The sequence below is a fragment of the Strigops habroptila genome, chromosome 1 (genome assembly GCF_004027225.2).
Source record: "Strigops habroptila isolate Jane chromosome 1, bStrHab1.2.pri, whole genome shotgun sequence".
In the NCBI taxonomy this organism is placed as follows: domain Eukaryota; kingdom Metazoa; phylum Chordata; class Aves; order Psittaciformes; family Psittacidae; genus Strigops; species Strigops habroptila.
Genome location: NC_044277.2, coordinates 104,854,470 through 104,871,664, shown reverse-complemented (window position 1 = coordinate 104,871,664; position 17,195 = coordinate 104,854,470). Strand labels below are relative to the sequence as shown.

At 42.9% G+C, this 17,195-nt stretch overlaps 1 protein-coding gene across 2 annotated transcripts in view; it reads right to left on the bottom strand.

The window, feature by feature from the left end:
• Positions 1-17,195, bottom strand: part of DPP6 (dipeptidyl peptidase like 6) — a 560,201-nt gene that overhangs the window by 494,532 nt on the left and 48,474 nt on the right. The window contains exon 1 of one of the 2 annotated variants that reach the window (XM_030488709.1): positions 5,687-6,196. The exons of the other annotated variant lie outside the window; for it this stretch is intronic. Within the exon in view, the coding sequence (XP_030344569.1) occupies positions 5,687-5,737 (51 nt within the window). The 5' untranslated portion in view covers positions 5,738-6,196. Of the gene's footprint in view, positions 1-5,686; positions 6,197-17,195 lie in introns of those variants that run through there. 2 annotated transcript variants of the gene reach the window in all.

Below are 17,195 nucleotides of genomic sequence, written 5' to 3'. Positions count from 1 at the left end.
TTGAAACAGGCCCAACATACCTTACAGCTTTTCCACTGGGCCACAATGCAGCAATGCCAGTACCTCCTATGGATTGCACCCCCTATTGCATATATTCTCCAAAGCGGAACACTTGTTCCCCTTTATGCCTGACCCAGAAAAGATACCGGACTTTCACAGTTCTCAAAATGCAACTTGCCTCTCACTGAACAGTAGCAGATGCAAAGATTTTCTGCTGCAATTATCATAGAATCATAGAATCGTAAGGGTTGGAAAGGACCTTAAGATCATCTAGTTCCAACCCCCCTGCCATGGGCAGGGACACCTTGCCCTAAACTACGTGGCTCAAGGCTCTGTCCAACCTGGCCTTGAACACCGCCAGGGATGGAGCATCCACAACCTCCCTGGGCAACCCATTCCAGGGCTTCACCACCCTCACTGTAAAGAACTTCTTCCTTATATCTAGTCTAAACTTCCCCTGTTTAAGTTTGAACCCATTACCCCTTGTCCTACCACTACAGTCCCTAAGGAAGAGTCCCTCCCCAGCATCCTTGTAGACCCCCTTCAGATACTGGAAGGCTGCTATGAGGTCTCCACGCAGCCTTCTCTTCTCCAGGCTGAACAGCCCCAACTCTCTCAGCCTGTCTTCATATGGGAGGTGCTCCAACCCTCTTATCATCCTCGTGGCCCTCCTCTGGACTCGCTCCAACAGCTCCATGTCCCTTTTATGTTGAGGACACCAGAACTGTACACAGTACTCCAAGTGAGGTCTCACGAGAGCAGAGTAGAGGGGCAGGATCACCTCCTTCGACCTGCTGGTCACGCTTCTTTTGATGCAGCCCAGGATACGGTTGGCTTTCTGGGCTGCAAGCGCACACTGCCAGCTCATGTTAAGCTTCTCATCAACCAACACCCCCAAGTCCTTTTCTGCAGGGCTACTCTGAATCTCTTCTCTGCCCAACCTGTAGCAGTGCCTGGGATTGCCCCTACCCAGGTGTAGGACCTTACACTTGGCTTGGTTAAACTTCATAAGGTTGGCATTGGCCCACCTCACAAGCGTGTCAAGGTCCCTCTGGATGGCATCCCTTCCCTCCAGCGTATCAACCGAACCACACAGCTTGGTGTCGTCGGCAAACTTGCTGAGGCGCACTCAATCCCACTGTCCATGTCGCCGACAAAGATGTTGATCAGGACCGGTCCCAACACCGATCCCTGAGGGACACCACTCGTTACAGGTTTCCAACTGGACATCGAGCCATTTACCACAACTCTTTGCGTGCGGCCATCGAGCCAGTTTTTTATCCACCGAGTGGTCCATCTATCAAATTGATGTCTCTCCAATTTAGAGACAAGGATGTCGTGCGGGACAGTGTCGAACGCTTTGCACAAGTCCAGGTAGATGACAAGTCCAGGTAGAATTCTTGCTGTAGTTCAGCTATTGAATTTCTGCCTGTCTTCAAACTTCATTTGGAGTCATGATAGCTCATCTGGGAACTGGTACCACAGCTCCCTGCTTTCAGTTCTGGAGGTCCCTGTGTTTCAGCCAAGGTACTAGACAGCTAATGAATAGCACACAAAATTTGGCTTCTAAGTCAAGTGGAATCTGAGACAGAGGGAAGGATAAAGTAGCAGGGAGTCTGCACTGGCTGAGAAACTCCACCACTTAGTTCAGTGTGTGAGTTTCAAGAACAATTAATCTCTGTGGAGCTACTTTACATCATAGTAGGATAGCTCCATTCTTGGCTGAGAAGCATTACACCATGTTTTCACTGCAATGTGATTGATCACTGCAAGCAATAAACCTGTAGGTAAAATACAGCAAATAAGGGAAATCACAGTGGAACATCAATGTCTTTTATTTGTGTTTTTAAAATGAATTTACTGTTCATGAGAGGAACCAGGAATACAGAATGGGCAGGAACAAAGCTAGGGTTTCTGTCCGGCTGCACCAGTGTATCTCCAGGAAGAGCAAAGCACTCCAATGATCAAAGAGTAGCTTAGTCTTCATGCCATTTGTACTCTTGAGGTCTCTGAGCCCTCAAAGGTGTCAGCAAACTTCCTAGGGAATAACACTGGCAACTGGACTTATTTTTATTTGCTTTTATATGTACATCCAAACTGCAGCTATAAGAGTTGAGATTTAAACGGTCAAACTAAACATCTATATCTCCAGACTCTTCTACAAGTCCTCTCAATGAACCGGAACTGCCTCATTTGTCCTGTTCAGAAATTATTCATCAGAGTAAAGCAGGAAAGTGACATAGCCATCACAGTTTCTCTTGGTAGTTTCCAAACATTAGAGCAGCTGCCGAGTAGAGTGAAATTCAGAATGAGTTTCACAGCAACATCCTTCTAACAGAGGCAGCTATCTACCTACAGCACAGTGCTCACTCCTTTCACTGACAACTAAATGTGCCAGAATAACAGCACGCTCACACACAGCACATTAAATTTTGCCTTCAAGACCCCTATGCACTCTTACTAAACCCATTGTTTCCCCTCACCTGACTGTCTACACCCAAACGTAGTAAGTAGCTCCTTTTTCTTTGTTGCAGCTGTACCTCTACCAAATTGTGTTCTTACAATTTGCATGGGTGTACACAAGAGAAAAATCTGGCACTGCTCTAAAGGTCCTCTTCAAACAGCTTTTTGATGTATTTGCTTGCAGATCTATTGAAAAAAAAGAAAAAGGTCCATGTACATGGTAGATCAGTCCCTGGAAAGACACAGGCAAGAGTAGAATAAAACAAGTGTAGTTAATATTGTTCTTGACCTGACAACTAAATGTGTAAGGGATATTTTAATGAAATAAATTATATAGCTGTACGGAAGGTTAGGATCAAATGTAAGTGCATTAAATTTATCTCAGAAAGTGATAAATATTTATCTCCACACCCTACTGTTGCATATTAACTTGAAAAAGACTGAGGAAAACTCATGGTTTATGTCAGTTCTTACTAGAAGAAACCACTGTGTATTAATCACTCCCTACAGCATTTATGTAAAATTAAGAGAAATCCCATTGTATGAGCTTGAACTATTTCTGTAAGTTACATTCCCCCAGCTAAAATGATGAATGGGAAACAGAGCAGTAAAATAAAAATAGGCACCTTTCCACGTAAATGTTATTGTTTAAAAAAAGCCAAAACAAAGCCCTGGTGAAACACTGTCACAGGGAGAAAAACATTTATCTCAGTATCATAAGAAAAGCTTCAGTTCTGCTGGTCTAATTAGGTAATAAAGAAATTACTGGTGTAGTGATTCCATGAGCTATCACTGCACTTAAAAAGGGCCCACTGCATGGCCAAGGACCAGCATGCCAGTATTATCACTTGTTGTCACATTGTTTTAAGAATGAAATAGCTCAATTTAAGTAAGATTTTTGAAGAGAAGAAAAATCAATACATAGTTAGAAGCTTGTCAAGATTCTAAGCAACAGCAAAACTGCCAGAAAACAAATAAACAAACAAAAACTGTAACGGGCTTTGAATTTTCAATGACTTTTCAAATTCTGCTGGGCAATTAACGCAATGCACACTGTTCCTCCTGGAACTCCACACATCCCAGCCCTGCATTCCCAACAACTGCCCGGTATGTGAGACAGGACACTGACAGCATTAGATTTTGACACGACTCATTCAGGAATCCAATTTTAATTGCAACAAAAGTGATAAGTAAAAATACTATTTTTTTTCAAACAATACGTTAAGGAAAAGGGCAAAGAACTAGTCTTAACTTGCTAGCATATCAAAAGCATACCTAAGATTTCAGGATTAGGTCCACTAATTATTATCTCGAAGAAACATAAAATCTGGCCAACTACCTTAAAGCTTAAACATTCACCTGAATTTAATTCTTGCTTAAATAAACTGCAGATCCAGTTACAACCACAAACCAGATTAACACTGAAACCAGCTGTGTCTGTTTAGGGTGGCCCATAAAAACACAGACCTTAATTAAAGAAATCACCTGTGTCAGTGTAACAGTTTCTTGAAATTGTCTTGAAATTTCATTGACAGTGTTGCAATAATTAGTTCTTCAAAGGAAAACCATGCCTTCAGGTCCAGGGAGCCTGCCCTGAGTGATGCTGAGAAATAACTGTGATTTAGCAGCCTGGGGGGGACAGATCCTCTTCCCATTTGAATCAGAAGCAACACCTATTGTCTCTGGCAGGTTTGGAGTAGTTGTGGACAGCCCCTGCTACACAGGTCTATGTGCAGATCGATCACTCCCGCCTTTGCTCATCTCGCAGAGGTCGGGGATATGCGGATCCATTTTGCCACACTCAGAAGCAGTGGCCAAAAATCCCAGCAGAAGCTCCAGCACTTTGCTAGTGGCAGTGGGGGAATCCCTGCCTGCTCATTATACCCTGACTTCAGAGACCAGCAAGGAAAACATGCAAGACGTTTTTATTAATTCTGTGACATTGCGCATGTAAATTAGGTTAATCCTGTACTTTAATCGAACTGTGTCATCTCAGGTGGTTAATTATTTTTTCTTATTGATAGAGAACATCCTAATCAAAGACTATAATGGCCTCTAGGATCAGTAGCTTAAGCAAATAATAATTTGAATTTCCCCATGGTAAAGAAGTTCCAGCACCAGATATTTCCCAGGCATTTAAAAGGCATAATGAAAGGAGCACAATGCAATCAGACAGGCTGTGCAATTCTGGAAAAATGTTTGCAGAAGTTCCCATTCAGTTCCCTTAGCTGAATTCACAGGTCACATAGCATTGCACCTTCTCTTGACAACTACTGCCAGGAAAAGCAGTATTACTGGAGTTGAAAAAGGAAGCATTTCCTTAAAAAGCCAGCAAAGCATTTTTACTATGAAACTTAATTAAAGGATGGAGAATGCTTTGGCTGCTCTTTGAATATGTCAGCACAAGGCATGGGAGAAATATACGCTACCTCTGTATTAAATATTAGCATTTCACAAGGGAGGTAAAATACACATCACAGCGCTCTGCTTCAGAAGAGGGAGGGGACAGGAGACCAACAGGTACACTTTACAAGATTCGGGTTATTTGAAATAAGTTGGTTTGAAACTAAAGCGGTCTAAAGCCATCGCGTTTCAGTCCCTCCCTCCCAGCCACCTTCCCCAGGCCGCGGGCAGCCCCCGGCCGCCGGAGCCACGTTCCCCATCCAACCCCGGCGGCCCCCCTGCCCCCGGCGGGCCAAGCCAGCAGGCAAAACACACAAATGTATCTCCATCAGCACAAGATGGCAACCAGCACTTCTTCCGGGAGAGCATTTTTCTTTTCTTTTTTTTTTTCCTTTAGGGAGGGGGGAAGATGATTTAAAAAGCATCCCGAGCACGGTTTTTAAAAAATGGCATCAAGACAAATGCTTCCACTAGTAACGCTGGAGGAAAGGCAGGGTACCCCCACACCCGCAGCTTACACACGCACACCCCACCGTGGCCATCAACTTGGCGAAGTTGGCCGTGCAGGAGGAGCCCGGCCCGGCGCCCCCCACCCTGCCAGCGCCCCGGATCCGCTCGGGAAGCGGGGTACGCCCCGCAGCCGCCGCATCACCGGAGACCCCCGCTAGGAGCGGGGACAGCCGCTAACCAAAGCTGCCCCCACGCCCAGCTCAGCCCCAGCCACTGGGGCTTCGCGCCGACCGTGCGAAAGGGTCCGGCAGCACCGCGCCGACAGCCCCGCCACTTACAGTCACCGGAGGCGCCAGCAGCAGCCGCTTACCATCATGTTTCCTTGCATTTTAGCCGTTTGAAACATTGCCTTTTCTTTCATTTTCGCCGTGTGTGTGCGTACGTGTGCTGCTCTCCCAGAGTTACTTAATCCAGCGGCTGGATCACTTTAGTGAAGAACTGGCGTGCACTTGCGGTGCCTCTTTTTGGTGTGGAGTGGAAGGGACTGCGAGCAGCAGAAGGGAAGGGCGCCTGCTGCTTGCCCTTTTTTTTTTTCCCACCCCCTCTCTCTCTCCACCCTTTCAGTGTATATATTTTTCCTTTCGCCCCAAAATAATAAATTTAAAAGGGCAATAAAAACGAAGCGGCCCCTGCCAGAGGGATGGGATGCAGAGCGGCGGGGGGCAAACGACTCGGTCACCACCCAGGCTCGGCTATTGCCCTGTGGGAGCCTGCGGGGCGGGAGGTAGCCACGCACACGCCCCCCGCCCCGGCCATGCCCGGCTGCCACCCCGGGCCCGGGCGGTCGCGCCGAGCGGAGGCCACCCCGGGAGACTGGGCGCAGGAAAGGCGGGGGGGGCGGGAGGGGAAGGAGGGACAATAAATGAAAAGAGGGAGCTGTCTGTGCCAGGCTCGCTGCTCTCCTGGGGTGGGTGTGCACACGCTTTTTACAAACAGGAATCGGGGAGGGTGGTGGGGAGAGGAGCCGCCTACTTCCCGGCGTTAACTGTTCACCGGCTAGAGCCGGCGCAGCCCCGCCAAGCCACGGCTGGTGCAGGGAGGGTGGGGAATAGAAATAACGTGCCGCGTATAAGCGGGGGGAGGCACGCCGCTTTTCCATAGCTGCGCCCGTTCCCCCGCCCGTAGACCCTCCGGACACCGGTGCGGCTGCCCCCCGCTCGCAGGATGCCCAGGGCGCTGTCGGGGCGAGGGGGCGTTTCCAGGGACCTGCCCCAACGCCAGGATTCGGGATCCGGGATGAGCCCCTCTGCACACCGCACAACAGGCAGGCGGTGCCGGAGCTCGTCGCCCCGCCCGGAGAAATGCAAAGACACAGCCACGTCGGGCTGCGGCTAAGCCCGGCAGTGCCCTTAGCGCCTTTCTAGTAGTGTCCACACTTCCCCGGTGAGGTTTTCCACGGCTGTAAACTGTAATGCCTCAGCTGAGCTGCCCCACAGGTGGCTGGAGCAGCTGCTGGAAGATGGTCCTCTCCCGCTGCCCTTGCGAGGACGTGGCCGCTCCTTGCCTTCGCGCAAATGTTTACACCTCAGCCTGCAGGCAGGACAAGAATCCTTGCAGAGTTGTCTCTCTTGTCTCTCCTTGATGCACCACAAGTAACTACAGCCATCTCCAAGCTAATTAGGTGCCAATCAATTTAATTTGGCACGAACGGGGCTGCTTCAGATGATGCCCACTCAAAAGGAGAGGAGAAACTCTGAGAAGTGATTTGCTTAATAGCTGAGAAGGGAAACCAAGAAGAAAAAGCAGAAATTCTCCTTGTCATCCAAGATTTAACCAAGCCAACAGCTAGAGCAAAAGCTCTGTTGTTTGTTTATTTTGGGGTTGTTTTTTTTTTTTGGTGGGGGAACTGCAGTCCTTTTCCCATATGTAGCACCTTGAACACTGGTCCTTCACAGCTTGCAGCATCTTAATTTCATAGGCAATGGCTGTTCACTAGAAATAGGACACAGCATGTGCAATCCTATCACGTTGTTCACACTGTATTTGTCTTTAAGTCACCCAGCTGTTGAAAGATATTCAAATACAAAATTTCTCACGTAAGACATTAACCATATATCTTGGAAATGACAGTAATGGGGAAGAGAGAGCCTGAGATATTCGTGGGAAATGCTAACGGCAGGTGATGCTGGTGGCCCTGAGGGTTACCTGTAGGAGTTTCTGTTTTACAGAAATGTCACCCTTCACTTGCAGGTCTTGATTATCTTCTCCCTTGTCTTTACTTCGGGACTGCTTACACCTCACACATGGTGCACCTTGAGCAGGAAGCTCTTCATCATGTTCCTCAAACTCTTGCCTCTTGCTTTCTTTACTTCAATTTTGATGTTTTATCAGGCAGTTCCTGTTGCATCTCAGTATTTTACCTTCAGGTGCTTTAATTATGTATGAGCACAAAATATTACCATCTGCTTCACAGTTAGTAGTCCCATTTGCCTCCTGTATTACTTTATACATCAGTAGAATTACTTGCCATATATTGAACTCTGGCAGTAGTGGTTTCTTGATATTTTCCCCTCAGTGTTTCATAAAGCAGTTATTGGGTTTGTCTGCTTATTTTTATTTAATATTTATATGCTATTGGCATAACCGTAGAAATTGCCTTGATTAAAACAGCTTTGTTTAAAGTTGAGACTACTGGCAAAATGCTTAGTTTCACTTTTGTCAGTATGCAGTTGTTGTGTTGTTTTTTTCATTATTAAACACCAACCAGGGTCCATTTGGCCACATTTGTACATTACTGGGTTGGTTACTGGTTTTCCACTTCCACCATGATCTTAAAGCATGAGACTGCTGCAGATTTGTACCCCCAAGCTGTGGTCAGGTGATTCCATTGCAAATGTCATAGATTCTATGATTCTAGACAGAATGGTTTGGGTTGGAAGGAACCTTAAAGATCATCTAGTTCCAACCTCCCTGCCACGGGCAGAGACACCTTCTGCTAGACCAGGTTGCTCAAGCCCCATCCACCCTGGCCCATCTTCCAGGGATGAGGTATCCCGTCCTTAAGATATGGGACATTTAAGACAGGTACAGATGATACTACCACAGTACTCCCTCAGTACATTAACCCCATTGGACTCTTTTCATCTAGCATTCAAACTTTAAAGCATTTCTTCTTTGTGGATCTTCTCTGTATCATTTTAATAGAAATTCACTAGAGCTGCAACAAATACTCTCACTGAACGAGGACTCAACTTTTTTATGATTAGGAAGTGAAATGGTGAATCAGAGAGATGATCTGAAACGTCTTACATATTTTTGAGGGAACGTATTTTTACTTTCTTTGAATGATGTGGAAGGATAGCAAATCACCCTGGGACTCAAGGAAATAGTATGATTTAAGTAGCTAAAAAGCTTCTGTATTTAAAGCCAAAGATCTGGCCCAGGAAATCTCAATAAAACATGAAAATGTTTCTTCATCATGTCAGACTTTTTCTCAGAGGTAAATTGTCAAAATTCATTACTTTTGCATTCACTGGTTAATCTCAGTGCACCTCCTTTGTCAGTAGAATTACTTTTGATAATAACATGGAAAAGTTCAGCACAGACTCAGCTGCATCTTAATAGCAAGATCTTAAGTGAAACCCCTGTATAAGGAGGGTTTTTTTTCTGCAGTCTGTTCATTTGCATCCAAGGTGCATACGAGGAGGAAAACCCTGAGAACTCAAATAGAGTTTGGTTTATATCTGATCTAGAGATAATCTCCATATCTCAGGTACTATGACAAAACCAACATGGCATCTTCATCTGCCAATATTTTTATAGACCATTTTGAGGAAATGTGCTTTCCTCACATCCCTCACAGAATGAGATATATGAAAAAAAATAAAAATTATAGCTTATATTCCTTGTGGGTTTCAGTACTCTGAGGCTGACTTCCTTTATCTGAAAAGGAGCACAGGCTACAATGCTTACATCCTATTCACAATACTTTACGTAAAGCTATGATGATAAGAGAGTGGGAGAATTTATTTTATCAAATAAAAACCCATTCAATGCATTTGATGCTGGGTCTCCTTCTCACTAGCCAAACATGCCTGGGAACAATCCTTCTGAATGGAAGGGAAGAATTAATTTCACACAGTATTAGCTGGCTGCACAGCACAGACTTTTATTTATTCCGTATTTTAAAAGAAAAATATTTTAAGGATGTAAGGCCACAGACAAATACAATAGCTGTTGTACTAAAAGTCAGTTCTAAGAGTATCAGGATTTCCCTTCCTCTTCTTAATTTAAGGTTACTTTTTATTCTCCCCAATAAAAGTATTCATTTTCAAAATACAACAAATGCCTTTTTCTTCTCAGTCAGACTCTTTTGTGAGGATCCCATCTTCCTCAGGTCAGCCTGATCCCACAAGCCTGTGCTCAGGCTTCTCTCCAGCCTAATTTCAAGACTGTGCTCCCTCAGATCAGGCCAAGTCATACTACACCTTTGCCCTGAATTTTCCCTATCCTTTTTACATCCCATAGCACCAGGCCCATAGCACATTGTTTTGTCGTGCAACTCTCATTTTCCTCCCTTCACTGTGCCAGTAAGTTGAACTGAGCATCAGAGGAGTCTGACAGGCACTTTCTGTCAAGCTTCCAGGAAAGCTAGTGCTTTTCAATAGAAACACTGAGGAGGAACTCAACCCAAATGCTTGAGATCAGAAGATCTTTCAGGCTGGAAGGACCTCTGGAGGTCTTTAGCCCAACCTCCTGCTTAAGCAGAGTCAGTTCTGATGTCAGACCAGGTTGGTCAGAGCTTTGTCAAGTCATGTCTTGAAATCCTCCAGGAATGGGGACCACACAGCCCTACTAGGCAACCTGTTCAACTTACACCCATTGCCTCTCATCCTGCTGCCATAGTTCACTGGGAAGAGCTAGGCTCCATCTTCTTGATAACCTCCCCAAGAAGCTGGAAAGTGCTCTCAGCCCCTGCCCTCAACCCATCTCTTCTCCAGGCTGAACAACTCCACCTCCCCCAACCTTACCCCTTACCTGCAAGGCGTAAGTGTTCCAGCCCCGACCATGCTCGCGGCTTTCTGCTGAACTTGCTCCAATTTATATCAACCTTGCAGTGAGGGCCCCAAACTGGACCACAGATGTGGTCTAACCACTGCCAAGATAAGGAGATAACTGCTGAGGGAGAGATCATCTGTAGCACTCACATTGCTGTTAACTTACAACATTCAAAAGGAATGGGATTGGTGATGTCCCAGATGAAATGGTTGAGTGTTATCTTGTGCAAACCTAATGGAAGTCAGAAACAGAGCTTTCATAATAGTAAATATATTTAATAACAGTATTTAGTAGTACAACACAAAGAAAGAGTTACAGCAAGCAACTTTTTTCCTAAGTAAGTGGATCAATTTGGAGAATTCTGTTACTCAAACCGTGCTATATGTGTATTCTGAAAAATCTTCACTCCTACTATGCTAGAACTTTGCCCGTGTATTTGCAACTCCTTACTCCTTCTCGTCTTCTAGAGAAGAAATTGGAGAGATAAAGTAAATACGCTGTTAAATAGATTTTAAAATTACTTCTGAGGATTGCTAATTCTTCAAGAAATTAGAATAATGACAGTGCAGCTGCTGTTAAAAAGTTAATATTTGCTAGCTCTTACTGCATGAGGGTACTTAAACCATCTTTGTTAACGCAAATGGGAGAGGAGAGTCTGAAAAAAGGGAAATTATGTTGTCTCAGAAAACATCCTCTGTTCTCTCTGTTTTCTGAGGAAAAAAGGAATATGATAGGAACCACTGAATTTTAGAATTATTTGTATTTATTTGGCCCATTAATTTTTACTTATTTTTTTAACCCTTACCTACCTTTTGGTGAGTTACTGCTAACATTGTCACTGCATGATGACATTTTCCTCCTCTCCCCATGTTCTCCGCATTATTTCTTTGCAAGCATGGCCATTCACTTCTTATCCCTCTCAGTGAGACACAGGACTTTTAGCAACTTTACCTCTTCAGGAAATTTGCAATGGCACAGCTGAAAACTGTTGCCTTTGAGAAGAGACTTACTGATGTGTTCCTGTTACACCAATAGGAACATATTTTCCCAAAGGTGTAATTGGACAGTTTATTTGTCAGGTACCAACTCTGTCCTGGGGGAAAGAGTGGGGAGCTCAACACATCTGATTTCCGCTGACATTACCCAGACACTAAATGCCCATGTATGTGCTTTGCCATTTTGTTCTTAAAAAACATTGTAATTTGTTATATTCATCAGGAATTTGGCTTGAGACACATAACCTCTGGGACAGCTATCTGGAATGCAGTCAGCTCCCCGTTATCTGTGAGTGAATTATTCAGCTGCAAAGAGACCATAAGATTGGTACAGGGATCCTCAGCTTGTTTCATGTAGTCTGTGATAAACCCAAGAGCTTACAGGCTCACACGGGGCACTGCCTTCATGTTGTTATGCTGATACCTTAACTAGCCCAGACAGAAACTTCCACTGTGCTCTTAAAAGCAAATCAGATGAGAGGTCTCACACTAAGATCTATAGCACTAATGGATGTGCTAGTTTTTTACTTTCATAGAGTCACAGAATGGTTTGTGTTGGAAAGGACATTAAAGCTCATCTAGTTCCAACTTCCCTGCCATGGGCAGGGACACCTTCCACTAGACCAGGTTGCTCAAAGCCTCGTCCAACCTGGCCTTGAAAACTTCCAGGGATGGGGCAGCCACGGCTTCTCTGGGCAACCTCCTCAAGTGCCTCACCATCCTCACAGTGAAGAATTGTTACTAATTCCTAGTCTAATCTACCCTCTTTCAGTTTAAAGCCATTACCCCTTGTCCTATCACTACTTGCTCTTATAATATTTCAAATTCTGGGACTCAGCTGAGTCTCTGTCCATATTGAGCATGTAAGGTTTATTCTCCAGGCAGGTAGCAGATACACCCCATAGTGCCTGGGTGTGAGGCAAAGTTGACAGCTGCAGGCTAGGATAGGAGGGCAGAATCTGGAGGATTTCTACTAGAATTATAGATCCTCCCTTAAAGCTTCTGTTTTGGGAGGGTTTTTGTGTTTGTTTGTTTTGATTTTTTTTTTGTTTGTTTTTTTGTTTTGGGTTTTTTTTTCACATTTTGAGCTTCTGAACTCCATTAACAAAGGCTAAAAATATACAGAATTAAAATAATTACTTTTCTATGAGTGAAATTGTTGAAGTTGCTAAAGGATTCAGAGAAGGAGGAAAAGCATTCAGAATATAATTTCTGCAGAATGCTTGGGCGTATAAAATTTAAATATATGGGAATGCTAGGAAAATCTGGGCAGAATCATTAGACTTACTAGTTGTAACAGGAAAACGCCTAATAGAAAGCATTATGAGACCTTGATTTTCAGGCAGGTACCACTCCTGGTTTTTCAGAACTATGTTTTTTTTATAATTTAAAAACTACAAATTCTGTAGTAAAAGTTACATTCACCTCAGAATCTCTTCCAGCAAATATCCTCACCCTTATATGTACTTTGGATTTCCAGCTGCACCAATTCCAATGCCTAACCAATGGATCTCATTTTCTTTCCTAAATTAAGAGTATCCTGTACTACAGAGCTTCTCCCAGTAGAAGTGGATATGGCAGAGTTTTAAAAGACAAACATAAAAATACACAAAAGCATAACTAAAACATAGTATGCTAAAAGCAGCATATGTGCTAAGCTTTCTTCATTAACACTGAATTGAAAATACAGACAGACTTGTATTAAACATTTGAAAGTTTGTTATGAAACAGATTTTATCCTCCAGAACAATTTTATTTCAGTACCATTCTGACAGTTACATTTTTTAATGGCTATTATATTGAGAAGGCAAAAAGCATCAAAGTCTCCTTCATTCAAGTGTTCACTCCTGACAGTTATTCCAGCCAAGTTGGAATGATATCAAAACCACAAGTCCTAGAACCAAGAAGAATCTCACATATTGCCAAGAAAATGCCAAGCGTTAGGAGCCAAGCAAGTTCATCCCATCAAAATCAGCAAAAGTCTCACCATTGAATTCCATAGCTACAGCCAGGGTCTAGCCATAAACTTTCCTTCAAGGTGGAACACCACCATGAGCCAAGCTCACTATTGGTATAAAACTGTACATTTTCCACTTTAGCCAAGTAAAAAATCTGGACCTACGAGTGAACCTTCTTTTCAATACATGGCCTGGTGACGGCATATTGCTTCGGAAAGCATTCTGCCCTGGCTATATGTTATTTCACTTCTTCACTATTTCAATGCAGTAGACTTGCAGATAACTTGTTTTGTGAATATCAATGTATTTCTATTTAATTCATGAAATTGTAAAGGATCTTTTAGGTAGATAATTTAATGCTTGCCAACTTTCATTAATTTTTAACTAGATTTTCTAGCCTGGAAGACATACTGAAACATTCTAATTTCAGATCAGGTGGGTCTATGTTTTGATTAAAGAGCCAATTTTTTTGCCTTTCATTGTGATACGGATGATTAAATTTCTCTGCTAATTATCTGTATCACCTCAGAACACCCTGTGCCTGACATAAATATTTCAACAAAATAAGACTACATTTAATTGCATTACTCCTTTTTTTATGATGAGAAGTTGATATAAGCCTGTCAATTCACTTTGAGGAGTTCTCTACCTTGAGGGCAATGTCAATGCTTCTTGTTGTTGGATGATGTTCCTTCCATTTCTGCAGATATTTCTTGCTCTACTTTTCAGAGGACTTTCTACGGAATTTCATTAGAGTGGATGACCAAATCTTGCAACATGGGCATTGTAACACACAATTTATTCTTCCTGGGTGCACGCAGTAAGTTAAACTCAAATTCTCAGTTGTTAGAGATTAGGTACCAAAGTCTTTTTGAAGTGGATATCATAGCTACAAGTAACCTGTAGCTTGGTTGGTGTGAACCATTTGATAGGATAGTATTATGGAGTTCACAAAGTCAAAGATTTAGTTAATCTGTTGTACCAATCACTTAATTTTCATTATTTGAGTTTATGAAAGTGTGAATTCTCTAGAGCTGGGCCTACTTTTTATAACGTTTATAAAATGCTGGAGCAAACAGGGCCCTGACTTCTGTTCAATAACATAAACATTACAGTAGAATAAGTTTTTTCCACTGTTAGTAAGATGGGCCCAGACCAAGAGTTTGTCTCTGAATGCCTAAAACATTCAGGAAGAATAGTCAAGGATCTAATTGCTTTTATCAGGTTTTGGCTCTAAATCAAGGTATTTAGAATGCAAACAATAACGTACATTATCATTTTGCCTTCAGTTAAAAACTCTGTGCTGCCTAATATGGGGCCAGCACTTTTCCTAGTGGAAGCAAAAGGAGCTTTGGGAAAGTTATTATTAATTTTTCTAGACATCAGGTTAGGTTGCTAGCTTTGGGGTAGAAGAACCAAAGTTTAAACCTGCCTCAGACTTTATTTTCATTAAAAGATACGGTCATAAGCTCTATTTTACTTGGAATCATAAATTAATACATCTTCTTAATTTGTTTTCTGAGGCATTAAATTGAGTGTAATTTAGATGCAGTCATTTAAATGTGGGGAAACAGCTAAGTAAGGAAAATGGCGTTCACTGCAACAAATGCCTGGAAAGCAGCAAAGAACAAGCTCTCGAAGTTCCATCAAAAAGAATAAGGATTATGCCATCCTTCACTTACAAGACACATAGATATAAATGAATGAACCAAATCCACTGACTGTAATAGGTTTTAGGAATTTCAGCTACTTGCACTTATTGCAGGGGAGATGAGTGGGACCTCTGCAGACTCTCAGTTAACTTGTGCAGATACTGCACATTTAAATAAATAAACAGCAACAACACTGTTTTGCTCCATTACAGTGATGCAGAGATCAGCTTGCTGAGGCATTCTACAGACAGACATGAGAAAAAATACCCCTTGCCCAAAACTTTGTCCCTCCCTCTCTGTAATTACTCCTGATGAGTAACAGCCCAGGCACTCACCTGGCTCCTGAGTGACCACCCTGCAGAGACAAGCACCAAAGCTTGAGCTATTCCTTTGGAGCAAAAGACTTTGTGCCTGGAGTCTGTGGGGAAAAGACGGCGTATGACGTAATCTGATCATTATGTTATAGAAAGAGCCATTATAGCTCTTTTGCATGTGGCGCAGGGGAGCATAATTTCAAACAGCCTTTTGGGTGCTGTCACCTCTAGCAAGCACATTCCCTGGCTGATCCCAAAATCAAGGGATTTTAAAAGTGTGTTTCCCAAAGCAGCAGTGAGCAAGGGATCCTGGCCAAGGCTGTTGGCAGGAGGAGATGTTGAGCTGTGGATTCAGTGGACAAGTGAAGGCCATGCCTGTGATGAAAAGCAGGATGCTTGTCTGGAATGCAGTGCAGAGCCTCTTTGTGATTTCAGTGGGCTTTCATTATCTATTTTGTTTTCTATTTCAGTATTACTGTTCTCTTTCTTTTTTATCTGAGGGAGGAATAGAGTTCAGTGGTTGGCTTGGCAAGAGGATATTTACAGGGAGGTTTTTGCATTACAAAATATAATTGGAAAATGTAAATATAACATAACTCCATTACTGCAATGAACAATAAAATAACCGCAACACAGGCTACTTTGGTTCTCCAATAATTCATCATCCAAATTATATACCACATCTCTATCAGACAGTCCTTTTCCACGAAATTCATCTTGCCTTGTCATGGCTGAAAAACGAAACTAACTTATTAAATATCAGTACAAGTGAAACAATGAAGCCCAGTATCTGGAATAGAGCAAAAGAAAACATTTTGAAGTACAGCTAATTAAAACCTTCTCCTACAGACAAGAATATATTTTTATGCTGAAATTTTTAAAGAAGAAATTATTCTGCATGAGTAACTTGGGTTTGAAATGCAGCCATTTTGCATCATGGAAGTTAATATACTATTAACTCTTTCTATAGGCTTGGATCCCTGGCTAATGACATTTGCTTTCAACTACTGTATTCTTTACCAGGTGTATTATACACATGCTGGGTATAGACAGTGTGACTTGCACAAGGAATCTTAACCAGAAATTACAAAGGTGTGAAAAGTCAAAGTATGGTTACAAGACAGCAAAAACTTCTCGTTTTCCCCCTCCAAATACAATCAAATACACAGGCAAAAAGAAAACATGAATGATTGTGGAAACTCTGGCCATGAAAATTTTTATTTATCAAAACCTGCAAATTGCATCTCAAAATTGTCTCATTTGAGAAGATTTTATTAAGTATTTATTAAGCCACTAATTTCCAGAGTCGTGTAAGCACCCAGTAACTGTTGTATCAACAACACTGGATACTTTGGAAGGAAGAACCGACCTGCAGGAAGACCTGGACAGGCTGGAAGAGTGGGCTAACAAGAACCTCTCTCATAAAGTTCCACAGGGACAAGTTTTCTTGCGCCTGCAAAAACACAATCCAGGAGCGCAGCACAGGCTGGGGAGCAGCTCTGTGGAAAGGGACCTGGGGGTCCTGGTGGGGACAAGCGCAATATGAGTGAACAGTGTGTGCTGCTGCGGCAAAGAAAGCCGGCAGGAGGCTGGGTTACATCAAGGGAACCACCAGCAGAGATGAAGATGCCATTATCCCACTCAGTGCTTGTTAGGCCACACCTGGAATACTGTGTTCAATTTTGGTCCCTGCTCTGCACGAAAGACTGCTGGGGAAAAAACAAAACAAAACAAAATCCACCAGAAAAGACCACTCCAAAAACCAAACAGGCTACCGTTTCTCACAAACTAAGCTAAAATATTTATTTATTTTAAAAAGAAAGACTTTTGTAACCAACACTTGCATATTTTATATAAGAAAAGCTATTGACTTCTATGATAGCTATCTGCTAGATGTTTTAC